Consider the following 26,960-nt stretch of genomic DNA (forward strand, 5'->3'; position numbering starts at 1 on the left):
GAGGGACGTGTATGTGCTCAGAGATAAACGAATGCTGAAGGCATTAAGACTGGGAAATATGGGTGAGAACTAGCCACATCCAAAATTCCTAATATTGACAATTGCAACTCAGCCCTTGTTATTTTCCAATCCCAAACAGCAGCTGACAACAGGAGACCCCTCCAGGATCTTTAAGCACACCTGTGTTCTGGTAAGGGTGGAAATGAGTGTGTGAGATAGCAAGAAGACATTCGATGATTTTTAAATAGTATGAGGTGAGAGGTGAAAGGTCCAAGGTTGGAGAGGATCCAGAGGCAGCTCACCAACCCTTGAGATCCTGGTTTGGGAGACCCATTCCCTCACACAGGAAGATGCCACTCTGTTCTTCCACGCCTTTATTTAGTGACAGCAATGGACAAGAACAATGTCAGGCATAACAGACACCCTGACCCAGCACCGGGGGTGGCAAGCAGGCCCTGCAGGGCCATCGGCACATCCAGCCCCAGCCCAAGATCCAGTCTACCCAGGCCATGTCCCCGAATGGGCAGGAGGCTGTCTGTCCAGTTTGTTTGTGTGGATCAGTCTGTCTGAGTGTCTGAGCCGCTGTCTGCAGGGCCCCCCCATCCTCGGCACATGGTAGGGGCTGCTGGGAGCACAGCGTGGCATCCCCCGGTGGACCACTGGGCCCCGGTGCTGACCATGGGGGACAGGGCCAGGGACTGGAGGTGGCAGGGGGCCAGGCACAAAGTTCACTCCAGGGCCACATCCTACAAAAGAACCAGTCATGATCAGAGTGGGCTTGTGGCCAAGGTGAGGCCAGCTCTGCCTTCAGGCAGCTCTGATCCTCCAGGGTGAGCTTCTTGAGGCTTTTGTTTCCCCATCTGCAAAATGGCAATACCCCTTCCCCTACCTCCAAACCAGCAAATTGTGACAATCAATGGATTAATGAGTCTACAGACGCTGTTCTAGACCCAGCAGTGACTGAACCCAGTCCTGGGGGCACAAGGAGCTACCCATCTCCTCAGCCCACCTGGGCACAAAAGGCTAGGCTGGGGAAGGTGCATGGGGAACCTGGGAGAGGTGTGAAGGGAGGCCACGGAGGCACCTACCTAAGTGGGGTGACATCGAGAAGTCTTCTGTTGAATTATAACTGAAGAATTCATGGGCTGGGAAGGGCTGGCCTGGGAAAAAGGGGGTGTCCTGGGGCAGGGGTGGAAACAGGGGAGGCGGTGAGGGCTGAGGAATGGGGTAGGGGAAAGGTATGGGAGGGGGCAGAGGAGAAGGCTGGGGTGGGGGCAAACACAGCTGCTCCCCGAAGTCTGGGGGCTGCCCATGGCTCCCCTGGAACGGATGATCCGGCTCTGGCCAGTCCTCAATCCATGGGTCTAGGAATGGGATGGTTGTTTGTTTTAGGCCTGAGAGCCAGTTCGCCCTGAAATCTGGCTGTCCACACTTCTCTTCCCTCCTCTCGGAAAACAGGGCCACCAGGTGAAAGCACCCTCTGCTTCCTACCCAGTCTTCCTCATTCCCTCTCATTTCAGGCCAAGTCCAGAGTACAGTCCTTCTTCCTTACCTTTCTCAAAGTCACAGATCTGCCTTTGCTCTGACTTCCTGCTCCCCTCTAGAGCCTTCTTCCTTTGTATGCCCAGCTCCTGTGTCTGTAACTTTTTCCTCTCCCAGCTTCTCCCCACAGACCAATAAATGAGCTTAAGAGGTCTTCCTTCTGGACAACGTGAGCTCTTCCTGTCATTCTCCTGTCCCAGCAGTCCCATGCCTCCCAAATGTCCAAAAGGGGTATTTTGACCATTTTCCATTCCCTCATCAATTGCTTCTGCCTCTTAACCCAACTCCACACCTTCAGCACTTTTCTGACTACAAGCAACCACTTCCTCTTTTCCTGACAGTCACGTGACACAGCCAATAGCCTCTGTCCTCCCTGAAAGTGCCTCTGCTCTCTTTTCCTTTTGTTTCCTCCAGCAGCCCCTCTTCCCTTCTACAGCATGGCCCCCGATCTGCTCTCTCCTTTCACGGTCCACACTCATGCGCTCAGCCGGGCCCTGCACTACTCCAGATCTACTGCACATTTCCCCAGTATCTCAGAGGTCTGCTTGCACCAGACTCACCAATCACATCCTCCCACCCAACTCTTCCTTTTCACATTTCTATTTCTGGAGCTCCAAACCGGGTTCGGAAGACCTGAGCCACCACAAACTAGCCTTACAACCTTTAGAGCATCCCTCTCTTTGCTGAGGATTAGTTCTTCTCATCTAAAAAACAAGGAAACTGAACCATTATGTAATCAAATTCCTAATTCACCTCCCAAGGGCTCCAACTCCTGGCTACCAAGTCCTAGAAGTTCACCTCTGTGACATTCCTGGTCTCTCTCTGCCCTCACACCCTATAGTGCTGCTACAAACAGCCTTCTAATATGACTCGTGCCCCCAAATCAACAAACACAATTCTGTAGGTGCTATGTACACAATCGTCCTAGACGCTGGAGCCAAAAGGGATGAGCTGGCAACACGGCAGGAACCTTGCTCTTTGAGGACATGATCCAGGGGGAATGCAGACATGGAAACAATCAGCCACCATGCCCCCTTTGAAGAGCAGGCAGGAACTGAGAGGCTGGTGACACCAACTGAGGAGCTTCTTTGCTTCTGCCACACTGCATGATTACCCTTCCTCCACTTCTGTCTTTCCATCCCCCACCCCCATGCCTAGCTAGAAACACCCTCATTTCTTTCCTATTCACCTGTAGGATAGGGGTCTTTTGACCCGCTACCTTACGTGCTCAAAGGTTATATAAGCTCGTTCACCTACACAGAGATTTCTACATGCTAGACCGTACAGAACCAAAGCTCCTATCAGGATGTTGCTCCTGTGATCTCACTCTCCCCACGGGATGAGGAACGAGCACTCAGGGGCCACAACAGTCCTTCAAGAGGTCCCTACTCCCCCCCGAGGACCTCTGTCCTGTTCTGTTTCTGAGCCCTGTGCTCTGTGAACCCTATCCTGCATCACTATCCTACCCTCTGTGGTAGGGCTCACCAGAAGGATAGTCACGCTGGGGCAGCTCCACACCCCAGGCGTCGGCCACGTGGGTCAGAAGCAAGTGTGAGAGGTGGCGGTGGGCATGCTGGTCCCAGTGGACACCGTCTCGGTGACGGTGCTGTACTGCATGCCGGAAATGAAAGTGGAGGTCCAGGACATCAAAGCAGTGGTCCCCGGCCAGCGTTGCGCTGTAGAAGTTCCCTTCAACCACATCCCGCCGCAGAGACCCTGCCAGGGGCTGGAGCTGAGTAAGAAAGCGTAGCATCTAAGAGCCACACAATGAAGCAGGGTCGGGGAGGGAAGGCCCTCTATCTACCAGTCGGCTGCCTCCTCCCCCAACCTGAAGGGCCCCGGTCACTTGCCTCTGGCAGAAGGAAACCCCCAGTGACGCGCTCCCCCAAGGGCATTGCCATGTTCCACACCAGCAGGCAAGAGTCTGGCAACACCTGGTCCATGCGCACAAACACCCGCTCCAGGTTCTCTCGGTAGCTCTCCATTGAGCAGCGGCCATACCTGTTGGACGGCACACGCAGGGTGGGCGAGGGCAGAGGGTGGAGAGCCTCTGAGCCACACCTCCACCCCCAACCAGTATTTCCCTCTCCCCGCTGCCCCAACCTGGAGAGATCCCAGAGGCAGGAGTTGATGATCACCAGGTCCGGGGCAGGCCCGTATGTCAGCTCCTCCAGGACGCCCTCGAGGTACTCGGAGTAAACGCGGGTGAGGAAGTAGAAGCGCACAAGGTGGTGGCCAGAACCCGAGCAGAACTGGCGGACCTCCCGGTACTGTGTCCCGTTGTGCAGTTCGCCCAGCTGACCCCCAGCCACCAGTTGGTCCTGTTCAAAGCTCAGCTCCCCCTGCCAACCCAGCTGGTCAGACCCAGGCCAGGGAGGAAGACCCTGCCAGGCCAGGGTCTGTGCCCCCCCAACCCAGCTGGTCAGACCCAGGCCAGAGAGGAAGACCCTGCCAGGCCAGGGTCTGTGCCCACCCACCACTGGCATGACTATCGAGCTTCCCTCACCTTGGCTTTCAGCTGAGCAGCTGTGAGCAGGGAGTCCCTCTGGAGCAAGAGCACTAGGTCCTTGTACACAGACCGCTGGACTGCAGGGAGACAGAGATCCTGAGGCTAAGTCAGGCCTCACCCCACCCTAGCTCCTCCTAAGTCTAGGCCTCATCTTCCCAAGGTTAGGGCTGCCCACCACTACCTCTGTGGAGTGTTAACAGAGATAGGAGAAAAGGTAAGGTTAAAAAAATCCTGTATTACCTCCGCCTTCTGGCCACGCACCACCCTCAACTTAGTACACAGCGACCCAAGATCACCTGGCAGAGATAAGTAGTCCCAGGATACCAGGAGAGGGACAACACAATCTACTGCTCCCACACAAGGAGTCCCATGGGGGACTGTCAGGGGAAAAAAAATGCTGAACAAGGACGGGGTCAAAAATTTGACAGGCTACATCTGTCGGGACACCTGTGGATGGTGTGTGGGAAAATAAAAGAAAACCTACTGGCCTGGAACAGGCTAAGGGTAGAAAGAAATTTGGGATGGAGACAATGGGTCCAGTCATAGGAAACAGACTGAAGGTGTGAGGCTGGGTAGTGTGAACCTAGAAGGGCACTCACTTGAGTCCCCCAAGATGACCACGAACTTGTTGTGTAGCAGCTGCTGGACTTCTGAGGCCTGGAAGTGGACCATGGCGCTTCGCAGCGGGAGGCGTGGCTGCTCGTTGTCCAGACAGAAGACCATGCCGCCGCTGCCAATGACGGGCTGCGGGGAGAGGCCACTAAGCCGCGGCGCGCGTGGGGACTCAGGACAGGTCGGGCCCAGGGCCCGCTAAACGAGAGCTGCGCCGGCCCCTCCAGGGCTGCTCAGGGCTACAGGGGAGAGGTGGCGGCGGCAGAGGGGGACTCATGGTGGCGCGTGCCTCGGTGACACTTGGTACCGGAGTCAGGGGGTCTCTGGCCTGGGCACCGAGGCACTTCCCGCGCGGCGCCGCCCTGAGCCCCGCCACGTGCCCGCCGCCGCCCCGCGCATGCGCGCGCCCGTTCGTGCCAATTACCGAGTCCCGGGGCTCTGCACCGTTCACCCGCGACCGGGGCAGGCCCGCACACCGCGCGCCTCGCCCACTGAGGGCTCTGGGCCTAGCCTCATGTTCCCGCGCCCTGAGAGGCCGGTCGGTTCTGCACAGCCCGCGCCCGGCAGAACCCGTGCGTCCCGGTTAGCCGTCGGTGCGCAGCCCAGAGCTCAGCGCTCTCCATGCGTGCGTCGCGGCGGCCCCGACGGCGCCTGGAGCTTCGGCGCCCCGGGCGGCGACGTTCACAGCTTCCACTTCCGGTCACCCATGTCCCGCCCTGCGCGACCCCCAGCGCCCGAAGGGACAAGGAGGCGGCGTGGGTAGCCGCGGCGGAGAGCAGGAGCCAGGGCCGGGCCCACCCGGGCGGGCACGAGGCCCGGGTGTGGGCGGGGGCGCGGCGGCGGCCGAGCGCAAGTTGCCCACAGTGGTGATGGCCGTGGCGGCAGCCTCACCACGTGACCCGGACGGGCGGAAGCGGAAGTGCCGGCCCGGAGCCCGCGCCCGGCGGGTGTCTCCTTTGCGCTGCCCAGCAGCCGCTTGCACCAGCCATGGACTGCTACACGGCGAACTGGAACCCGCTCGGGGACTCTGCCTTTTACCGGTGAGACCCCCCGCCCTCCCGCACGCGGTCCGGCTTACCCCGCTGGCCCGCCGACTAGAGTCTTCGGGCGGAGCCGGCGGCGCGCGCCCCCGTCACTGTGGGCGCTGGGGTCCGCCCCTCGCCGGCTCTCCCCCGGCGTCCACCACTTAACGCACAGCCGCCTAATGGCCAAGGGGCCGGGCCTTCCCCGGATCCAGGAAGGAAACTGAGGCAAGCACGGCGGTCACAGAAGTAGAGCAGCGTCTAACGCTGAAGCCCCGATCTGTCAGCCTCCGGAAGGATGCTCAGATCACGTTGAGGGAGGCGGCCTGCGGGTGACAGCGAGTGTTTAGTCTCCTGCGGCGAAGTGCTGCCAAAGTCAGACTACAGGGGCGCTCCGCGGGAGGCGGGATCGCACGGCTGGCGGGCGGGGTAACAGCAAACCCAGGCTGGGAGAAGGGGGCAAGTCGTTTATGAATTCAGGAGCAGCGCGAGTGAGGACCCTCAGTTAGGGGTAACCCTCTCCTGGAAGTCCTAGAGTCCTAAACTATTGATATGAAGTGTAAACCGGTCGCATCATTACCCTGATAAGGATTTTTCAATGGCGTCCCTTCTCTGTAGGTTAAAACACAAACTTCTTCTATTGGAACATCTGTAAGTCAGCCTCTGTTTGTCTCCAGCTCCATTTGCTCCTCTCCTACCCAAGTCTTGTATTCGAGTTGCACAGAATTGCAGGACCCCAAAACACCGCCATGTTTCATGGCTTCCCGATGTTTGCACCAGCTTTCAGTTCCTTCTGTGGGTACTACCATTGCCCTCTTTATCTCACCGGAGAATTCTTGCTCATCTTTCAGGACTTGGTTCAAGGTTTCTTCCTGAAACCGTCGCTCTTCCAGTCCTAAGTCAGCTGACTTTCTTGGCCTTCATAGGGCCCAGTGTTACTTCTGTTATGAATGGTACAGTAGAGCAATATTTACATAGGTTTCTTATGGTATAAACTAAGTTCCTTGAGGACCAAGACTATGTTTATCTCTTTATGTCCAATGCATTTTTAGGACAATGCCTGCTGTGTAGTAATCCCATAAAGTTTTAAGAATACTTTTGATTGCACCTAAAGGTCATAAGATACTGCACTGGGGTTGTATTTCAGTACAAAATACCCTGTTGTGTTAGTGAAACTCTATACCATTTTTATTCACATGTTAAAAGTTTTCAGAGTAATTTTTGATAACACAAAATGTTAGCTCTTAACACTTTCAAGATGGACAAATGCTTTGTGGCAATTTTTAGAGCTCGGTTGCTTTTGTTGTTTATTTATAATTATTATCTCTTGTAAATATGCATATACGATGTGAAAAAAATGCAGAAACTTAATGAAGAAGCAGTAAAGTCAGTAGGAAATAATGATTCCAACTGGTTTTTTTCTTGTGGAGAAGGGATGTCATTTGACAGAAGTAGCCATACGACTTAGTGTTTACACATACAGCATACCCTTTTAAAAGTATGAAAACACACGTTGTGTGTTTTGAAAATACATATTGCCTACACAGGTTTGTTAAATCCGAGAATGCTGAAGACAAAAGACGTCATTACCACAGAGCTCCTGTTTATCACACAAAGTCTTAGCCTTGTTGATGCATCAGGAAAGTTTTAAATGAATGTAATTGTTGAGTATGTGCCATAGACATGACCTGTCTGGCTAGCCTCCCCTTACTTGTGCTGTACTGCCAGAAAGGGTAAAGGTCTAAGCCTTTGACTTTTGCTAATGAATGTTGAGCCATTCTCTGTTCTAGACACTGTGTTAAGTATCTGATATGTATTAACTTGTTTGTTTCATGACCCCATGGGGTAGTTATCATTAGCCCCATCTTACTGATGGGGAAACTGAGATGCAGAGAGATTAGGTAGACAGGTTACCCAGCCAGTAAGTGGTGGAGGCAGGCTTTGAATCCAGTCTTTAAATGTGTTAAAGCATAGGGTTTTTTTTTCTTATGTTTATTTATTTTTGAGAGAAAGCAGGAGCATGAGCGGGAGTGGGGGAGGGGCAGAGAGAGAGGGAGACACAGAATCGGAAGCAGGCTCCAGGCTCTGAGCTGTCAGCACAGAGCCTCACTCTGGGCTCGAACTCACAAACCCCGGGACCATGAGCTGAGTGAAAGTCAGATGCTTAACCGACTAAGCCACCCAGGTACTCCTTTGGTTTTGTTTTGTTTTGTTTTATTTTGTCTTGTTTTAACAGAAAAATATAACAGCATATTCTAGCTTCACCAGAGTGGAAATTTTTTTTTTTTAAGTTTACTTAAGTAACCTCTACACCCAATGTGGGGCTCCAACTCATGACCCTGAGTTCAAGAGTCGCATACTCTTGCAATTGACCAGCCAGGCTCCCCCAGAGTGGAAATGTTTTAAATGCAACTATTTGGTTTTATTCATATTTGTGCATAGCCTTATGCCAGGATATGTTCCAGTAAGTGAATTAATGATAAACAAGTGGCAGACATTGCCTTTCAAATCCTTTCTACAGGATAGGATACTTTTACATTGGAAGTAATGTTTTGGAAAGTTCACTGAATTTGGGAATGCAAGGAGAGGGAGTGGTTACTAGTTCCTATGGAGTTCCAGAATTTTAGCCATTTTTATCCTAAAAACCAAACTTGGATTGATCCCGTTGATTAATTTTGCTCAACCCTTTGCCAGGCTGTGTGTAAATAAAAAGACACTAAAGTGTCTTAGTGTGACCAATAAAAAGACAGACCCTGTCTACTCTCATGGAGCTTATAGCCAGCAGGAGAGATAGTTGATAACCATTAATGACTTAGTATTTGTTTAATCTTAATCACCATAAAGAAGAGATACAGGGTCCTAAGAGAGTATATAGAATAGACTGGAGGTTAGAGGTAAAGAAAACTTTCTGAAGGAAATATAATTCCCCCATCCAGGGGATGAGTAAACGTAAGTGCAGGGACTGTGATGAAAAAGAGCATATACAAAGGCCCTGAGGCAGACAAGACTAGGACACCCTCGATTGTCTAAACAGAGAGCCAGTGTGGCTGGATTGCCACAGGTGAGTGTGTGTGTGTGTGTGTGTGTGTGTGTGTGTGTGTGTATGTGTGTGTGTGTGTGTGACTTCTAGAGGCATTAGGGAGGACAAGTTAGAAGGGACAAGCAAATATGGAGGCAAGGGAGACTGGTGAGGGGGCTGGAGGAATAGACGAGGGAGAAGTTGATGGTGGCAGTATGGTAGAAATGGAGAAAAGGGGATGCATCAGATATTTAGGGGACAAAATCAAAGGAGATTGTGATAGGTTGCACTCAGTAGGAAGGAGGTAGAGCAAGGAATTGAGGATGATTGGGGTTTTGGCTTAAGATAATGAGAAAGGAAGAGTGAGTTTTGTGCGGAAAGGGTTAGCTTGATTTGGGGCACAGTATATCAGGTACTTTAGAAACATCCCTTATGGTAAGAGAAAGGAGGCGAGATACATTATGTTCTCCTAAAACTCTTCTTAGAAAAGGGCTTGACTATTTTAGTAGGATTGCGGGGGGTGGGGGGGTGTAACATGTAAACATGAACTTTTAAGATTTTGTCTTTAAGTAATTTCTACACCCAATGTGGGGCTTGAACTTACGCCCCCGAGATCAAGGGTCGCATGCTGTACCAACTGAGCCAGGTGCCCCTAAACACAAACGATTTTAAAAATTGTGGTTAAATATACATAATATAAAATGTCCTGCCTTAACCATTCTAAGGTACACTCCAGTAGTAGTAAGTACATTCATGTTGTGCAATGAATCTCCAGAACTTTTTCATCTTGCAAAATTGAAACTCTATAACCATTAAACAATAACTCCCCATTTTCCCCCTCCCCCAGCCCTGGTAGCCACCATTCTGATTTCTTTCTTTCTTTCTTTTTTTTTTTTTTTTTAATGTTTATTTATTCTTGAGACAGAGACAGAGTATGAACAGGGGTGGGGCAGAGAGAGAGGGAGACACAGAATCCGAAACAGGCTCCAGGCTCTGCACTGTCAGCACAGAGCCCGACGCGGGGCTCGAACCCACGAACTGTGAGATCATGACCTGAGCTGAAGTCGATGCCCAGCCGACTGAGCCACCCAGGCGCCCCGCCACCATTCTGTTTTCTGTTTCTGTTTCTGTTACTTCCACCTCGTGGCTGTTGTGAATAACGCTGCTAGGAACATGTGTGTGCAAGTATCCCTTGGAGACTGTTCTCAGTTCTTTTGGATACTGAATGGAACTGCTGGATTACATGTAATCCTGTTTATTTTTTTGGGAGGAATTCTCATACTTTTTTCCATGGCAGCTACACCATTTTACATTTCCAACAATGTACAAGAATTCTTTAGTAGTATTTATTTTTGAGGCAGATTGGAATCGAAGGATTTCAGGGGTGATGGTGGGCTCTCCTTCGGGCCTGAGGATTTTGGAATAAGTAGGTTGTTCCCCAAGGCTAGACTTGATGTGCCCCTTCCTCCCCAGTGGTTCAGTAGCCCTGCGTGGACCCTTGAGGCAAAGGCTGGGGATGATCTGTTTTCACACAATGGCTCTTCCCACACTGTGGCGGACCGTGCTTGGAACTGGGAACTTCCCAGGAGTTCAGCTGCACAGCCACAGGGATTTCTTCAGTGTTTCCTGGAGGGGGCTGGAACTGAGGCTGCAAGAGCTGCTAGGTTCAGTGATTTCCTGGTATTAGAATCCAGGGTCTGTGTACTGCTGCTGAGATTTCCCACTTCTGGAATCCGGGAATAGAGGAGAAATATGGGACTGGCCTTCCTCGTTAAGGCTGTGGCTGTCCTTATAAAAGTCCATACCCCTCGGCTCTTCTGAGAAGCCGCTCTCCCTGCTGCCTTTCACCTTGCCTATCCATACCCCATGCCACCCTGTAGGCACAGCTTGAGTCATCTGACTGTCCCTGAGAAGCCTTCTTCACCTCAAAGCCTTGGGAGGTGGTCCATGTTTTATTGTTCTTCGCTCCCTGACTCTTAATTCGTGTACCCCGTGGAGGGGCTCTGCCCTCTTCCCAGCTAGGTCTGTGCTGCCACCAGCCTCCTGAACCACATCCCCCACTGACTGATTGGACAGCTTCCTGGACATCCCAGCTCTTGCGACCTTCCAGGGTGACTTAAGTGGCCACCAGGCTTCATAGTTCCATGAGTTCTTCTCAAGTGACTTTATCTACGTTAGCCACCCTCCACCTGGCGCCTGTGTTCTTCCAGAACTGCTTTCCCTCTGAAACATTCAATTCAGGCAGCTCCCTCTGTGACCATGAGCTCCTGTCTTCACTATACTCCGATACCTCCTAATACACCTGTCCTTCAACCTCATCGGGCTCCCCATCCCAGGAACCCTCTGTTCTCTTTGTATCATGTGCAGAGCCCCCTTCTATACACATGCCCCTCCCTGTCCAGCTTGGAGTGCAGCCATAGTCAGTCATTTCAGTTTCTTGCCTTTTCCCCAACAACTTTGTTCCTTTGTCCTTTGGCTGCATCTGCCTGGCACAGGGGCACCTCCCAGTGCACCAGCCACTCACCGTCTCTACCCGCGCCCAGCTACTGAGTGCTGCCAGGCAGGCCACAGACAGGCAGGGTGGGACTATTGCAAATTGTGCCCACCAGCCTCAAGTGGGCCCTCGCAGTCCTTTTATGTGGGGTCAGCCTACACTCATCACAAGGGCTCTACTTTTCCTTAAAAAAAAATTTTTTTTAATGTTTATTTCTTTTTGAGACAGAGAGAGTATGAGCAGGGGAGGAGCAGAGAGAGAGAGAGACAGAATTCAAAGCAGGCTCTGAGCTGTCAGCACAGAGCCCGACATGGGGCTCGAACCCACGGGCCGCGAGATCATGACCTGAACCGAAGTCGGACACTCAACCGACTTAGCCACCCAGGTGCTCCGCTACTTTTCCTTTTAAAAGATTACACAACGATTCAAATAATTTCGAAATATTGCAAATCATAGTCTTCTTGGCCCCTCTGCCCAACAGCTGACTTCACCTTGTGCTTCCCAGAGAACTGGAAGTCACATAGAAGGGCTAAGACTTCCCCCTACCAAACCTGCCAGCTGTCTTTCCTGACCCAGTGAGGAGATGTGCCTGTCTCCCTGCCTTCCCAGAAACCACGCACCATCCACCCACGCCCTCCCTCAGCCACAGGGCTTCTCCAGCTGTTGTCCAGGACCCCCTGCATCAAGGTCACCTGAGATGCCGGCTACAATGAGCTTCTGTGGCCAAACCTACTCCATTATCTCTGGGGCGGGTACTAGAAATGTGATCTGTATCTCCCCATCCTGACAAAAAATAAACTCCCCCGTTCCACAGGTCCCTCCTTCTCACCCCTTCTTTCTTCTTGCTGCTCTAGCCAAAGGTCTAAAGATTGCCATCTGTATTTGGTTCTGTTTTTTTCTCTTCCCACTGACCATTCACTCTGGCCAGACCACCCTATTCTTAGTGACATTCTGTCACTTCAGCGGACAGATCTCAGGCCTCATCTGAACTTTACTCCCTGGAACACTGGTTAGAGATGAATCTTCACTTCTCTCGGAAATACACCTTAACCTTTTACTGTGAACATTTTCAAGTGTTCAACAAAGTAGAATAGTAGAATGAACACCCAGCACTATCAGTTAGGCTTAAAAATTGTTATGTTACAATATTTGCTTCAGCAATTTGGAAGTTAAATATTTTATGGTCACCTGAGTAGCTTAGCAGTTAAGCGTCCAACTCTTGGTTTCAGCTCAGGTCATGGTCTCATGGTTGGTAGGTTCAAGCCCCCCATTCAGCTCCATGCTGGCAGGGTGGAGCTTGCTTGGGATTCTGTCTCCCTCCCTCTCTCTGCCTCTCCCATGCTTGTGCTGTCTCTCTCTCTCTCTCTCAAAATAAATAAACTTTTTTTTTTAAGTTCAAATATACATAAGCGTAGTAAAAGTAATTTAGTGGATCTTCATGTACTCATCACCTAGCTTCAATAAGTATCAGCAGTTTGCTATTTTCTCTTCACCCCTTTTTTTTTTTTTTTTAATTTTTTTTTTTCAACGTTTATTTATTTTTGGGACAGAGAGAGAGAGAGCATGAACGGGGGAGGGGCAGAGAGAGAGGGAGACACAGAATCGGAAACAGGCTCCAGGCTCTGAGCCATCAGCCCAGAGCCTGACGCGGGGCTCGAACTCACGGACCGCGAGATCGTGACCTGGCTGAAGTCAGACGCTTAACCGACTGCGCCACCCAGGCGCCCCTCTTCACCCCTTTTTAATATTCATTTATTTGAGAGACAGACAGACAGACAGACAGTGTGAGCAAGGAAGGGGTAGAGATAGATGGAGACACAGAATCTGAAATAGGCTCCAGGCTCTGAGCTGTGAGCACAGAACCCGACACGGGGCTCAAACTCATGAACTGTGAGATCATGACCTGAGCTGAAGTCAGACACTTAATTGACTAAACCCCCCAGGCATGCGTAGGCACATCTTTTCAATCAAATACTTTTTCTGCTATATTTTAAAATACGTTACAGACATAACTTCAATGTGCATTACTTTTTAAAAAATGACAATTTTTTTCCTGCGAAAATGCAGTCTTTTCTATGAAACTGCAATACTGTTTCACACCTAACAAAGTTAACATTTAATTTTTTTTTTTCAACGTTTATTTATTTTGGGGACAGAGAGAGACAGAGCATGAACGGGGGAGGGGCAAAGAGAGAGGGAGACACAGAATCGGAAACAGGCTCCAGGCTCTGAGCCATCAGCCCAGAGCCTGACGCGGGGCTCGAACTCACGGACGGCGAGATCGTGACCTGGCTGAAGTCAGACGCTTAACCGACTGTGCCACCCAGGCGCCCCGACATTTAAAATCATCTAACAACCAGTCCCTGCTCAGACTTACCCAATTGTCTTCAAAGTGTCTTTTTATTTTTTTTTTATTAAAAAAATTTTTTTTAATGTTTTTATTTTATTTTTGAGAGAGACAGAGACAGAATGTGAGTAGGGGAGGAGCAGAGAGAGAGGGAGACACAGAATCCAAAGCAGGCTCCAGGCTCCTAGCTGTCAGCACAGAGCCCAACATGGGGCTCAAACTCACAAACTGCGAGATCATGACCTGAGCCGAAGTTGGATGCTCAACTGAGCCACCCACGTGCCCCCAAAGTGTCTTTTTATAACCAGTTCAAATTAAGGCTTAAACTAGAATTACTCATTTGCTTACCTGTCTTAATTAAGTCTTTCATAAACTTGACTATTGTTATCCCCACTCCCACCCTTACCTTTTGTTTTTCATGACATTGACTTGTTTAATAGACCATTGGTTTTATCTGGATTTGTCCCATTACTTCTTTGTGGTGCCTTTGAACTTGAACTGTATAATCTATTGTAGTCTGAATTTCCTGAAACTGTGTTGTAGATCTAGAGGCTTGAATAGATTCAGGTTGAACATTTTGGACAGAAACATTTCATGGGTGATGCTGTGGTGTTTATGCTGCATGAAATCTGGAGGCATCATTACATCAGATTGTCCACTCTGAGGGAAGTTGATTGACCAGTGGGTTCGACTGCTGATGGCCACCCCCTCCCTTGCAAAGTCATACATAATCAGCTTGCAGGCTGGTCCCCCCAGGAATGGTGCCATATTGGGATCAGATATTAGTCTCTGCTATTGGCAGAGAAATTAGCCACTCAACAGTAGTGTTAGGCCAGGTCAGCCTTGGGTAGGGAGGCTCCCAAGACATCTACCCCAAGTGAGGTTATCATAGGGTTTTCAAGCAGCCAAAGGCTAGTCTCCTTGGACACAGGAAGGCAACCTACTTCCATTGTTTGCAGGTTTCAGGATCCAATTCTTTTCCTCATAAGAGCCATTAATTCTCACACGAGAAATGGTATGTTGGTGATTTAACAACCCACACAATTAAATTTTGTGTTTGATTTTTAGCAGTAAGAGGCTGTGTGGCCACAAGAAAGAAGAGATTCTGTTAGGGCTGTAATGGAAGCTTTCTGCTTCTCAGACCATGACTTGAGCTGAAAGTTAATGAGCCCAAACTTGTCATCTTCTCTTTGTAAATGTCCAAGTGCACTCAAAATAATCTGTCCCAATCCCCAGCCCTTACAATCACCATTACTGCCATACATTCGGGCCCAGAAGTCACCCCAAGGTGCATGTTTGACTTGGCATTTCACCACAGTAAACCGCAGGCTTGATTAATTGTGGTGCCACTTCATGCAGTAGGTGACTAGCATTTGTTTCCCTTTTCCGGGGAGCTCAGCACTGCCCTCAAGCCCAAGCACACAACCAAACCAATCCCCAAATCGCATCTTTAGGAGTCTGTCTTCTGCCACCACTCCCTGCACCAGGTTTATAGCAGTTTGGGTCCAGTTGGGAGACTTAAACTAAGAGAGTTTAATAAAATAAACATGAAGAAATATTAAACTGATAAAAGAGTAAGTATAAGGTAAAAGAAAGTTTTGTGTGAATCACCCAGGGCTGAGGGAGAGTACCCAAAGGATGACAAACTTGGAAGGGAATCCCCTCCCCAGGCTGGAATTCAGATCTTGCTGGAGAAAATAAAAATTGCAGCTCACTGGAGAGTAAAGTTCACTGGTTTGCCCGGACCACAGCTGGTCCCCAGTTGCTGGGCAAGCAAGAAGCAGCCCTCTGGAGTTCAGAAGGTAGGGGACACAGGTGAGCTGCGGCTGGTGGCCAAGGGGGTGGGCATGGAATGGAATGGTGGTAATGGTGCAGGGAGGCAGCCGGGAGCACATGGTGTCTGTAAGCTGAGCCACAAGCAGTGGTTGGGTGCACAGGTGTGCGGAGGGGGTCAGTGGAAACACAAGGGCACAGGCAGGGTAGCCAGTGGACAGGCAGGCATCTTGGCAGCAGAGGAAGTAGAGCCTGGTATGGGCAGGAGTCTAGGAGTGTGGTGTCTGGACCAGGGAGCCACGGGAAGGTGATTCCGGGTGAACTCCAACTGGAAGCAGTCAGGAGAGCCTGTTCTGCATCCCTCCAAGCGCCCTCTACTGAGAAAGGTTAAGATCACACTGTGGAGGAGAAATGCATAAAGACACGCTGTCTGTGAGACAGAACAGTGTCGGAGGGTGATTTTGGAGCTAAGTGGCAGTAAATTGATAACTGGCATGGTAGGTCTGTGTGAACATCTATTTTCCCATCAGATTTTCATGGAATGATTTTTAGTAACAAAATGTCAAAAAATGCACATGGGTTATCAAAAATTCAAATAATGCAAAAGTCTAAAAGTTGGCAGCCCCCCAACATCCCTCCTTCATTCACCACCCTCCCCACAGGTACCCACTATCTCTGGCTGAATTCAGCTCCATGTCTCTGAGCATTTTTCCATGTGTTTACACACCTACATGTAATTATATGTAAATATGCTTGTCAAAAGTATGTGCTCAGTTTTTGTATAAAATAAATGGGTTAACATGGTTCCTACTGAGCTGCACCTTTTGTTGGTATTTAACAGGACATCTAGAAATCATTCATGTCAGTACACAGACTCAGCTTATTAATGGCCACATAATATTCCCCAGAATGGGCATCCCATAGTTTATTTAACTGGCACTGTACTGAAGGGGGTTTTTCTAGGATTTGGGGGAGAACTAAAAGGTCACTTGACTCTTACATATTTTTAATATACAGAATTTTTTTTAAGTTTATTTATTTTTTTTTTTTGAGAGAGAGAGAGAGAGAGAGAGAGAGAGAGAGAGAGAGTGTGAGCTGAAGAGAGGCAGAGAGAGAGGGAGACACAGAATCCAAAACAGGCTCCAGGCTCTGAGCTGTCAGCACAGAGCCCGACGCGAGGCTCGAACCCACGGACCGTGAGATCATGACCTGAGTTGAAGTCGGACGCTTAACCGACTGAGCCACCCAATATACAGAATTTTAATTTTTATGTAATAAAATCTATCATTTTTTCCCTTGATAATTTCTAGGTTTTCTGTCTTGCTCTGAAAGACTTTGCCATAGTTCACATTATAAAAATATTAGCTCATATTTTCTCAAGGTTTTTGTGTTTAGTTTTTAAATATTTTCACATAAAATAGTATGATTATAGCTCTTGACCATTTTTATTTTCTTTTGGTTTTATGTTCATTTTTGAAAATGACTCAGAGCCTTTTGTATTTTTAAGAAAAGTACCTCTTTTCCACATGTGTCACAGACATTTTTGAAAATCCCTTATCATTGGGGCGCCTGGGTGGCGCAGTCGGTTAAGCGTCCGACTTCAGCCAGGTCACGATCTCGCGGTCCGTGAGTTCGAGCCCCGCGTCGGGCTCTGGGCTGATGGCTCAGAGCCTGGAGCCTGTTTCCGATTCTGTGTCTCCCTCTCTCTCTGCCCCTCCCCCGTTCATGCTCTGTCTCTCTCTGTCCCAAAAATAAATAAACGTTGAAAAAAAAAAAAAAAAAAAAAAAAGAAAATCCCTTATCATTGTTTGTCTTCATAGTTTGTCTTCAGTGGATTTTTTTAAATCTATGAAAGTTTTTTAATGTTAATCATTTTAATAAATAACCATTCAAGTGATTTAAAAACTCAAAGTCCCTTTCCCATCCCTGTCCCTATTCAACTGGATTCCACCCCGTCACCTACCAGTAACCAGTTACTAGATTCTTAGAAATCTTTCCAGAATCTTTTTTTTCAAATGGAAGCAAATACAAAGCACATGTATTGTTTTACCCCTTTTTATATAGAAGTTTACAGAAGTCCATTTTTATTTAGACTCATTTGTTGTTCTTTTTTTGTGACTTCTGGGTTATGTATCATGCTTAGAAATTGTTTCTATTTTGAGAATGTGAAAATAGCCAAGATTTGTTCTGATACGGCTTTATTTTTTTTTAACATTCAAAGTTTGAATTCCATCTGGAAAATATTTTATTGTAGAGATTAAGTAATGAAATAACGTTCATGGAAATTCTTTCCATATGGCCCATTGTCTCATTTCAAGTATCAATTTGCAACAATTTGAAATGCCATCGCTAGTAATGCTCAATTCCCAGTTCTTTTTCTGGACTCTTTTCTCTTCCATCAATCTATTTGCTCATTCCTGTGCCAAAACAACAGTTTTAATCAACTTTAGTTTTATATACTGTATTTGATATTTGGTATATATCTGTTGTTTTATTTTCAAAATATTTTTAGATATTTTCCAACATTTTCTGTTTAAGATATTTTTTTTTTCTGCAAATGAGTTTTGGAATCAGTTTGCTCTTCTAGTAACCACCCCCCCAATTGGGAGAATTTTTATTGGAATTCTTGTGTACTCATAGATCATTTTGGGATGTTTCTTCATGTCTTCTGTGTCCTTTGAATTTTTTTCTTTCAAATTTTTATTTAAATTACAGTTCATTAACATACAGTGTAATGTTAGTTTCAGATGTAGAATTTAGTGATTGATCACTTACACACAACACCTGGTGCTCATCACAGAAGTGGCCTCTGTAATGCCCACCACCTATTTAACCCATCCCCCTGCCCACCTCCCCTCCAGTAACCCTAAGTTTGTCCTCTGTAGTTAGGAGTATTATTTCCTGGTTTGCCTCTCTTTTTCCCCCCCTATGATTTTATTTTGTAAAAATGTTTGTTAGGTTTATTCTTGCCTATCGTCATTTTATTGCTGTCATGATTAGGATCTTTTAGAGTTATATTTCTAATTGATTCTTGCTATAGTATAGAAAAGTTATTGGTATAGAAAATATGTAGGTTTTTGTTGATTGCCGTACTGAGCTCTTTTGTTCATTCTCCCATAGACTGCTTTGGATTTTCTTTCTTTCTTTCTTTCTTTCTTTCTTTCTTTCTTTCTTTCTTTCTTTCTTTCTTTCTTTGAGAGAGAGAGGGCACAAGTGATTGAGGGGCAGAGAGAGAGAGAGAGAGAGAGAGAGAATCCCATGAGGGGCAGAGAGAGACAGGGGGGCTGGAAGAGAGAGAGACAGAGAGAGAGAAGCATGACTCACCCAAAGCCGGGCTCGTTTTTTACCTGAGGTGGGGCTTGTGTTCACCTGAAGCGGAGCTCGAGTCATCTGATGCGGAACTCGAACTCATGAACTGGGAGATCATGACCTGAGCCGAAGTCAGATGCTTAACCAACTGAGCCACCCAAGCGTCCTGCTTTGGATTTTCTAAGTAGACAATCACATTATTTGTGAATAGAGCAAACTCACTCCTTCTCCAAAATAAAAACTTCTCTCTTTTTTTTCTTAAATTATTTTGGCTAGAACCCCCAAAAGAATGTCAAATAGAAGGTAATGGTAGGCATCTTTCTGATTCTTACCAGGACGACTCCTTAAATGATACTGGAGGAAACACTCCCCTTAAATACTGCTTTCTCTTGGTTTTCTGGGATAGTGCCCGTTCCTTCTCTGTCCCCATGTCTCCACCTTGAGCCATCAAATGATGGCATGTGTCAGGTGTCCCACGCTGTCTTCACACAGTGTGCACTCTCTTGGAGACCCACATGTCTCAGATTGCATCCATCTCATGCGGGCTTGTGATTTTTGTTACCTTGCATAAGCTGAGCGTTCAGAGATTGACATCTACCCAGGACTCTGTCCCCAGCTCTGGACTCACCGAAGAGCTCTTCCTGGATTTCTCTCAGCTACTGCTAACTCACTGCCTCTAAAACGGAGTTCATTATCAGCAGGTGTTGAGCTGGACCCCTGGCTATAAAGCCCACAACCTGATTTGGTGTTAAGAACCAGACATAGAGGAAAGTCTGCCTGCCCTGAGAGACCCTCTCAGAGGGTCTTATTTCCTGCTGATGCAGGCCCAAAGCCAGCCCACCCCACCCTGGCCCTACCTTAGTTTGTACCTACCTAGTCCTACCTGGATATTGGCTGCACAGCCAGCCTCCTGTGCCAGGAGCTCCTGCCATCCTCGGACAGGAGAACCACATCCTGCACTGCCAACACTGTCTGCTCCCTCACCTGCCGTCCCTACGCAACTAGTGGTCAGCGGCCCTAGATGTTTCTGGTCATCACCCTCTCCCACCTGTGGGGGGCCTCGGCTGCCTTGTGAAGGGCAAATGGAGGTTTTAGGGGTTCTTCTGGGGCTCACTCCCATCTGGAGGCAGGGTCATGAGGAGGCTAATCTCTGCTTGCCTCTGCACGGGCAGGAAATATGAGCTGTACAGCATGGACTGGGACCTGAAGGAGGAACTCAGGGATTGCCTGGTAGCTGCTGCGCCCTACGGGGGCCCCATTGGTATGTCACCCGTCTGCCACTGCCTGCTCCGGGACAATAGGGTGGACTCAAGGTCCATGATTCTTGGGGGCCTTGCTGTCGGGTGGTTCTTGCCGATGTGTGCCACTCCGATTCCCCCCCACCTCTCACCCCCTACTGAGATGCTTTAAATTGTGGTTCTCCTGAAGCCTGCTTCATATGGGGTGGGCCTGGGGACCTGGACAGAAAATCTCTTCGTAAACGACAGCACTGTTGAGGAACCCGTGGCGGAAGGAGAAGGCTGCCAGCGTACGGCCAGTGCTTGAGATCTATTCTGCTTCCGGCTTGCCTCTGGCCAGTCTGCTGGTGAGCATGCCTGACCCACCTTGGGGCTCGGCTGGGTCTGTGCCCCAAGGACAGCCTCAGGAACCTCCCTCTCCTCTGCAGTGGAAGAGTGGGCCTGTGGTGTCCCTAGGCTGGTCAGCTGAAGAGGAGCTGCTCTGCGTGCAGGAGGATGGTGGAGTGCTGGTATACGGGCTTCACGGTGACTTCCGGAGACAGTTCAGCATGGGCAATGTAGGGGCCACAGGGGGCCGGGGAAAGGGATGCAGTCCGTGACTCTGTGGCCCCCTCAACCCTCGGCCCCTCTCCCCAGGAGGTGCTCCAGAACCGGGTTCTGGATGCCCGGATCTTCCATACTGAGTTTGGTTCAGGGGTGGCCATCCTCACCGGGGCCCACCACTTTATTCTCAGTGCCAATGTCAGTGACCTCAAACTCCGCCGGATGCCAGAGGTGCCAGGTGAGCCCTGACATCCCCGATACAGCCATTCAGTGCCCACAGATGTGCCTCCAGACTGTGGGGCCAACAGAGGCGGAGGCTGTGGGCTCTGGTCGTCCTGAAGCCGTCCTCTTCCCCGGCCACAGGTCTGCAGGGTGCACCTTCATGCTGGACCGCCCTCTGCCAGGACCGAGTTGCACACATTCTTCTGGCTGTGGGGCCTGATCTTTACCTCCTGGACCAGTCCGCTTGCTCCGCAGTGGTGAGGGCCCCGGGTGGGAGTGAAATGGAAGGGGTGAGGGAGGCAGGGGGGAAGCTCGGAGAAATCAACATCTGGTGTCCCCCCCGGCCTGCCCCAGACACCCTTTGGCCTGGCGCCAGGAGTGAGCAGCTTCCTGCAGATGGCTGTCTCCTTCACCTACCGACACCTGGCACTCTTCACGGACACAGGCTACATCTGGATGGGGACAGCATCACTCAAGGTGTGATCCTGGGATGACACAGGGCACCGTGCCTTGTCCAGGAGCGATCTGTTAGGGGCAGGGGTGGGGCTTTTTAACCAGACTGGCAACTACTGAGACAAGGCCATGGTGTTCCCTGTGCCCTTTCAGGAGAAGCTGTGTGAGTTCAACTGTAACATCCGGGCCCCCCCGAAGCAGATGGTCTGGTGAGGATGGGGGTGTTATGCTGGGGGTGGGCACAGCCTCGTTTCCTGGAACACCTGGATTCATCCTGTCCACTGGCCATGCCAGGTGGAGCTCGCATCTTGTCTTCTCTGCCACTGCATACTTGAGGGAAACCCCTGCCCCCGCTGTGGGCCCCAGATGCCCCTGGGAGCTGACAGCACAGGGGGAGAGGGAAGCAGATGTCAATCAGAGAACGGGATAAGGAGTAGCACGTATGTGCAGGGCTCTACCAAGGCAAAGTGGTGTAAGCAGTGATGTGGGAGAATGGGAGATGTGGCTGTGCTGGCTGGCGGTGTCCTGTGTGTCCCAGATGTGCGTGATGCTGCCCACAGGTGCAGCCGCCCTCGCAGCAAAGAGAGGGCCGTTGTGGTGGCCTGGGAGAGGCGGCTAATGGTGGTGGGTGATGCGCCCGAGAGCATCCAGTATCCTTGGAGGACTGCCTGGGGACGGGGGTGGGAGGGAAGGAGAGGGAGGTTCACCTGCCTCGCCCCATTTCTGGATGCTCTTGGGAACCTTGACCAAGCTCAGGTTTGTGCTGGACGAAGACTCCTATTTGGTTCCTGAGCTGGATGGGGTCCGCATCTTCTCTCGTAGCACCCACGAGTTCCTACATGAGGTTCCAGGTGAGGCCCTCACAAGGGCACCATGTGACCCAGGGCAGGATCAGGTCATCGAGTGCTGAGGATTCCCTGCCCCACTAACCCGCACCATCTCCCTCCCCTAGTGGCCAGCGAGGAGATCTTCAAAATTGCCTCGATGGCCCCTGGAGCGCTGTTGTTGGAGGCCCAGAAGGAGTATGAGGTAAAGCCCTGGGCTTCTCCCTGGGCCCCAGGATGTTCTCCTTTCCTTTCTTAATTGGCTCAGCCCTGTGCCCCTGGCTGGGCATGGTGGACTCAGCCAGGTGCCACTTGTCAAGAGAAGAGTCCAGGCCGGACACTGGGCTGGAGAGAGTCCGCTCAGGTGCACTGAAGTGTCCTCCGTGTGGTGATGGGGAGGCGCAGGGAGCCCTTACTCACCTCAGCCCAGGCCCAAGTTAGGGTTACTATCCGGGCCCCTCGCTGGCAGTTGTGGGCTGATACAGGGGGGAGGTATGGGCACCTCAGGTGGACTGCGGGCTGAAGGGGTTTGGGCTTTGGCCTCTGCAGCCCCTCCAGACCAGCCCATGTGAAGCACAGTCCAGAGGGACGGGGGACCAGACACGGGGTGTTCTCTGTCATGGCACTCCATCCCTGGTACCCTTCCCCCACCCCCCAGAAAGAGAGCCAGAAGGCAGATGAGTACCTACGGGAGATCCAGGAGCTGGGGCAGCTGACCCAGGCCGTGCAGCAGTGCATCGAGGCCGCGGGACATGAGCACCGGCCAGACATGCAGAAGAGCCTGCTCAGGGTTGGCCTGCACAGCGGGGCTGCTGGGGGGCTGGTGCTGGGCTGGGGGGCTGGTGCTGGGCAGGGGGTGTGCTGGCAGGAGGGGTGTGTGTGTGGGGTAAGATCTCTTCTCTTGACCTCTGGCTCTTCTCAGGCGGCCTCCTTTGGGAAGTGTTTCCTCGACAGATTTCCACCTGACAGCTTCGTGCGCATGTGTCAGGACCTGCGTGTGCTCAATGCCATTCGGGACTATCACATCGGGATCCCCCTCACTTATAGCCAGTATCCTCAGGCCAGCTACAAGGATGTTTACAGCCAGTGGTGGTAGGCGAAGGGGAGGGACTGAAGATGCTTCCTGAAAGTCCTTGGCAAATAGGGCTTATCCCCCAGCTGGATCCTTAACCAAGTAATTTACAGATATAAGCAGCTCACCATCCAGGTGCTGCTGGACAGGTACAGCAAACCCCAGGGTTCTGGGAGGAGGGCTGTACGTGGGCAGGCGTCACAGCCCCTGCTGGGTTCTTGTGGTCACTGTTCCTCACCCGTTTCTCTGGGATCTGGGAGGCCTGAGTTACAGGCTGGGGTCAGGCTGCCCTCTCTATCCCACCTCACTCTTGTACCCTTTACCCCCTCGCCTGCCAGGCTTGTGTTGCGGAGGCTTTACCCCCTGGCGATCCAGATTTGTGAGTACCTGCGCCTTCCTGAAGTGCAGGGCGTCAGCAGGATCCTGGCCCACTGGGCCTGCTACAAGGTGAGGATATAGGGTGGGGTTCAAGGGCATTTAGGGGATTCCAGGCCCTGGTGAGGTATAGGAAATATGAAGTGTAGAGCTGAAGGGGTAGATCGTGATAGAGGGCAAGTGGGGGTGTAGGGTGAAGGGTGAGATCTAGGTGTGTGTGACCACTCCCTCTATCTGCAGGTGCAACAGAAGGACGTGTCCGACGAGGATGTTGCTCGGGCCATTAACCAGAAGCTGGGGGATACGCCTGGCGTCTCTTACTCTGACATTGCTGCGCGGGCCTATGGCTGTGGCCGCACAGAGCTGGCCATCAAGGTGTGGGCGCCCAGCCCTGTCCAGATGCTCTGACATTGGTATTAGAGGCCACCAGGCCAGCTCCTTCTCTCTGTGCCTTTCTTCCCACCCCACAGCTGCTGGAGTATGAGCCACGCTCTGGGGAGCAGGTACCCCTTCTCCTAAAGATGAAGAGGAGCAAACTGGCGCTGAGCAAGGCCATTGAGAGTGGGGACACTGATCTGGGTGAGCAGGGTTTGGAGGAGGGCCAGGCTGGGGCCCCTGGGCTAAGCAAGGGGCCAGGCTGGAGTCCCTACATCACCTTATTGTCTTTTAGTGTTCACGGTGTTGCTGCACCTGAAGAATGAGCTAAATCGAGGAGATTTTTTCATGACTCTTCGGAACCAGCCCATGGCCCTGAGTTTGTACCGACAGGTGCGCCCTGGGCAGGGATGGGGCTGGAACCTCCTGAGCCCCTGAGTTGGCCTTGCTGACTGCCTGCCTGTCCATGGCCCCAGTTCTGTAAACATCAGGAGCTAGAGACGCTGAAGGACCTCTACAATCAGGATGACAACCACCAGGAGCTGGGCAGCTTCCACATCCGAGCCAGCTATGCTGCAGAGGAGGTCTGAGGTCCACGGCCGGGTGGGGCCCGTGGGCTGGGCTGTCGGTCAGGTTCCTTCTCCAGGGATCTAGGCCTCCTGGTACATGCCCCATCTGGTCCTTCTGCTGCGGGAGATTCTGGGAAGACGTGAGGCCAGGATGGTGGTTGGTCCCAGAGGAGCTAGCCTCCCCCCTGGGGACACCAGAGTGGTGCACCCAGAGGGTAAGGCTGGCCCTGGCAACCCTGGGCACAGGGACCGGGGAGAGAAGTGTACCCCGAATGAGGATGGCTGATTTCCTTTGTGCTGTGAGCTCAGGCTTCCCTTCTTGTGGCTGTAGCGTATCGAGGGGCGGGTTGCAGCTTTGCAGACAGCAGCTGACGCCTTCTACAAAGCCAAGAACGAGTTCGCAGCCAAGGTTTGGCTTTCTTTCTTTCTTTCTTTCTTTCTTTCTTTCTTTCTTTCTTTCTTTCTTTCTTTTTCTTTCTTTCTTTCTATGTTTATTTGTTTTTCATAGAGAGAGGGAGAGGGGGAGCCTGTGCCAGCAGGGGAGGGGCAGAGAGAGAAACAGAGACTCCCCAGCAGGCTCCGCACTGCCAGCGCAGAGGCTGATGCAGGGCTCAGCCTCTGAACTGTGAGATCATGAGCTGAACCAAAATCATGAGTCGGATGCTTAACCAACTGAGCCACCCAGGCTCCCCTCATTCCTCTTTTCTAAGAACCCCCTTTCCTCCTTTCTCCTGGTCTTTCCTCCTCCCCATCTCCATCCCAGGCCACAGAGGATCAAATGAGGCTCCTACGGCTGCAGAGACGCCTAGAAGATGAGTTGGGGGGCCGGTTCCTGGACTTGTCTCTACACGACACGGTCACTACCCTCATCCTTGGAGGCCACAACAAGCGTGCAGAGCAGCTGGCACGTGACTTCCGCATTCCTGACAAGAGGTGGGTTAGGGCAGCCGGCTGCAGATGGGTCCTGGGACCACCTGCCCATCCTGCAATACCTCCAAGCCCAGCTTCCCCGCAGGCTCTGGTGGCTGAAGCTGACTGCCCTGGCCGATCTGGAAGACTGGGAGGAGCTAGAGAAGTTTTCAAAGAGCAAGAAATCACCCATTGGCTACCTGGTGAGACACGGGCCGTCCCTGTGCCCCACCTTCAGGCAGGGTAGTCCTGGGGAGAGAACCAGGCCCAGAGATAGGCAGGCAGATAGCCCATTCATGCATCTGTTCAGCTGTCCCACGTAGTTAGCAGGTGCTTCCCGTGTCTGCACACTTGTGGGCCAGATCTGTGGGAGAGCAGGCTGAGTTAGGCCGCAGATGTTGGTGAGAGAAGGAATGAGCTGGTTTCTCCAAGGAGGCCCACAGCCCACACCATGTGCCTAAAGAGGAAGGTCTTGTTTGAGTAGGGGGTGGAGGGGCACTGGGAGGGCATGTGCAGGAGGCAGTTGGAGGACACCGAGGAGGTTTGTTTTCTGTGGCAAGTGGATCAGTAGGTGGGATAAGGGCAGCCATGAGAGAGAACACAGGCCCCGAGAAGTCAAGAGACTTCTATTGTGAGAGGGTGGCAGCAGATGGTGGAGCCTCAAGGCACTAACAGATCTGTGGTTTAGGTGGTTTCTGCCCTGAGAATGTTGAGATCACAACTGTTGCACATGTCAGGGAGGGGGTGGGATGGGGTTATATATACTGAAGGATATATGAAATGCATAGGGGCAGTGTGCCCTTTGGACTTTTGCTCATAAGAGAGAGGATCTGACATACCTTCTCCTTCCACCCCTTCCTCTCTTAAGCCCTTTGTTGAGATCTGCATGAAGCAACACAACAAATATGAGGCCAAGAAGTATGCCTCCCGTGTGGGTCCGGAGCAGAAGGTCAAGGCCTTGCTTCTCGTTGGGTGTGTCATCTGAGAGCCCTGTGGGTGCTGGGTGGCTGAGCCAGTGGGCTGATGAGGGGCATGGTTTGTGCCCTTGGGCAGACCGACACCATCTCCTCTCCTGCTCACAACCACAGGGATGTGGCTCAGGCCGCAGATGTGGCCATCGAGCACAGGAACGAAGCAGAGCTGAGCCTTGTATTATCCCACTGCACTGGAGCCACAGATGGGGCCACAGCCGACAAAATTCAGCGGGCTAGGGCACAAGCCCAGAAGAAGTGAGGGGCTCACCCCACACATCTCCTTGAGCTGTAGCCTTGGCCGAAGCGTCACTGCGCATCCAGCTTCTCCCCCAGAGCTAAGCTGAGGAGCTGGGGTGGGGTTGGAGCCAGGGGTCTGGATGTAAATAAAGTTGGGACATTTTAGAGTGTTTGTCATGTGCAGTCCAGCCTAAGCAAAAGCATGCTGGAGGCAGAACCATCCAGGTGCCTCAGCAGAACTCTTATGTGTTTGATTAGTTTGGGGCTGAAGGGGGAGCTGCTCAGCAACATTTACGAGAGACTTGCCCCTCTCCACTGTTACAGAAGGAAGCCCCCCTCAAGCTCACAGCCCTTAGGAAGCTTACAGGGGACTGTGCAAAACTCAAGCAGCAGCTCATCAAGAGCCACACTGAAAAGCGTTATACACATACACATAAGAACCATGCCAAACACTTCACCATTGCTATTTCCTTTATTCCACAAGACCGCCCTATGAGATAGGTAACATCACCCCCTTTTACAGAAGAGGAAATTGCGGACCG

At 51.1% G+C, this 26,960-nt stretch overlaps 2 protein-coding genes across 6 annotated transcripts; one reads left to right on the top strand and one right to left on the bottom strand.

The window, feature by feature from the left end:
• Positions 1–357: 357 nt before the first annotated feature.
• On the bottom strand, positions 358–6,068 carry PCED1A (PC-esterase domain containing 1A). Of its 3 annotated transcripts, none has more exons than XM_045445108.1 (8): positions 5,742–6,068; positions 4,651–4,795; positions 4,049–4,128; positions 3,646–3,884; positions 3,393–3,543; positions 3,028–3,274; positions 1,089–1,364; positions 358–746 (listed from the first exon to the last, which is right to left on the bottom strand). In XM_045445108.1, exons 2-8 carry the CDS (start codon positions 4,772–4,774, stop codon positions 499–501), a joined length of 1,365 nt encoding a protein of 454 aa, XP_045301064.1. In that variant the 5' UTR covers positions 4,775–4,795; positions 5,742–6,068; the 3' UTR covers positions 358–498. The 3 variants fall into 3 exon arrangements, with proteins under 3 accessions (XP_045301064.1, XP_045301063.1, XP_045301062.1); XM_045445107.1 differs by lacking the exon at positions 5,742–6,068 and adding an exon at positions 5,088–5,481 and having other exon boundaries at positions 4,651–4,902; XM_045445106.1 differs by lacking the exon at positions 5,742–6,068 and adding an exon at positions 5,088–5,198.
• On the top strand, positions 5,531–26,588 carry VPS16 (VPS16 core subunit of CORVET and HOPS complexes). Of its 3 annotated transcripts, none has more exons than XM_045445105.1 (24): positions 5,531–5,703; positions 19,800–19,888; positions 20,115–20,212; positions 20,294–20,422; positions 20,502–20,646; positions 20,772–20,887; positions 20,985–21,107; positions 21,237–21,292; positions 21,644–21,733; positions 21,840–21,934; positions 22,036–22,112; positions 22,566–22,697; positions 22,830–22,957; positions 23,093–23,128; positions 23,318–23,426; positions 23,595–23,729; positions 23,825–23,933; positions 24,025–24,122; positions 24,206–24,313; positions 24,630–24,707; positions 25,062–25,231; positions 25,314–25,410; positions 26,076–26,199; positions 26,296–26,412. In XM_045445105.1, the coding sequence occupies exons 1-23, from the start codon at positions 5,651–5,653 to the stop codon at positions 26,190–26,192; spliced, it is 2,388 nt and encodes a 795-aa protein (XP_045301061.1). In that variant the 5' UTR covers positions 5,531–5,650; the 3' UTR covers positions 26,193–26,199; positions 26,296–26,412. The 3 variants fall into 3 exon arrangements, with proteins under 3 accessions (XP_045301061.1, XP_045301059.1, XP_045301060.1); XM_045445104.1 differs by having other exon boundaries at positions 5,563–5,703; positions 26,076–26,179; positions 26,296–26,588; XM_045445103.1 differs by having other exon boundaries at positions 22,566–22,957; positions 26,076–26,179; positions 26,296–26,588.
• Positions 26,589–26,960: the final 372 nt, after the last annotated feature.

The sequence above is a fragment of the Leopardus geoffroyi genome, chromosome A3, assembly GCF_018350155.1.
Source record: "Leopardus geoffroyi isolate Oge1 chromosome A3, O.geoffroyi_Oge1_pat1.0, whole genome shotgun sequence".
Lineage (NCBI taxonomy): Eukaryota > Metazoa > Chordata > Mammalia > Carnivora > Felidae > Leopardus > Leopardus geoffroyi.

Coding starts and splice junctions, on each gene's coding strand:
- PCED1A (XM_045445108.1), bottom strand. CDS start 4,774: ATGGTCTTCTGTCTGGACAACGAGCAGCCACGCCTCCCGCTGCGAAGC. Junction 4,129..4,650: donor GGTCATCTTGGGGGACTCAA/GTGAGTGCCCTT, acceptor GTCTCCCTGCAG/TCCAGCGGTCTGTGTACAAG. Junction 1,365..3,027: donor CCAGCGTGACTATCCTTCTG/GTGAGCCCTACC, acceptor TCCCATTCCTAG/ACCCATGGATTGAGGACTGG.
- VPS16 (XM_045445103.1), top strand. CDS start 5,651: ATGGACTGCTACACGGCGAACTGGAACCCGCTCGGGGACTCTGCCTTT. Junction 22,958..23,092: donor ATCCCCCTCACTTATAGCCA/GTATCCTCAGGC, acceptor AGTAATTTACAG/ATATAAGCAGCTCACCATCC. Junction 26,180..26,295: donor AAGGCCTTGCTTCTCGTTGG/GTGTGTCATCTG, acceptor TCACAACCACAG/GGATGTGGCTCAGGCCGCAG.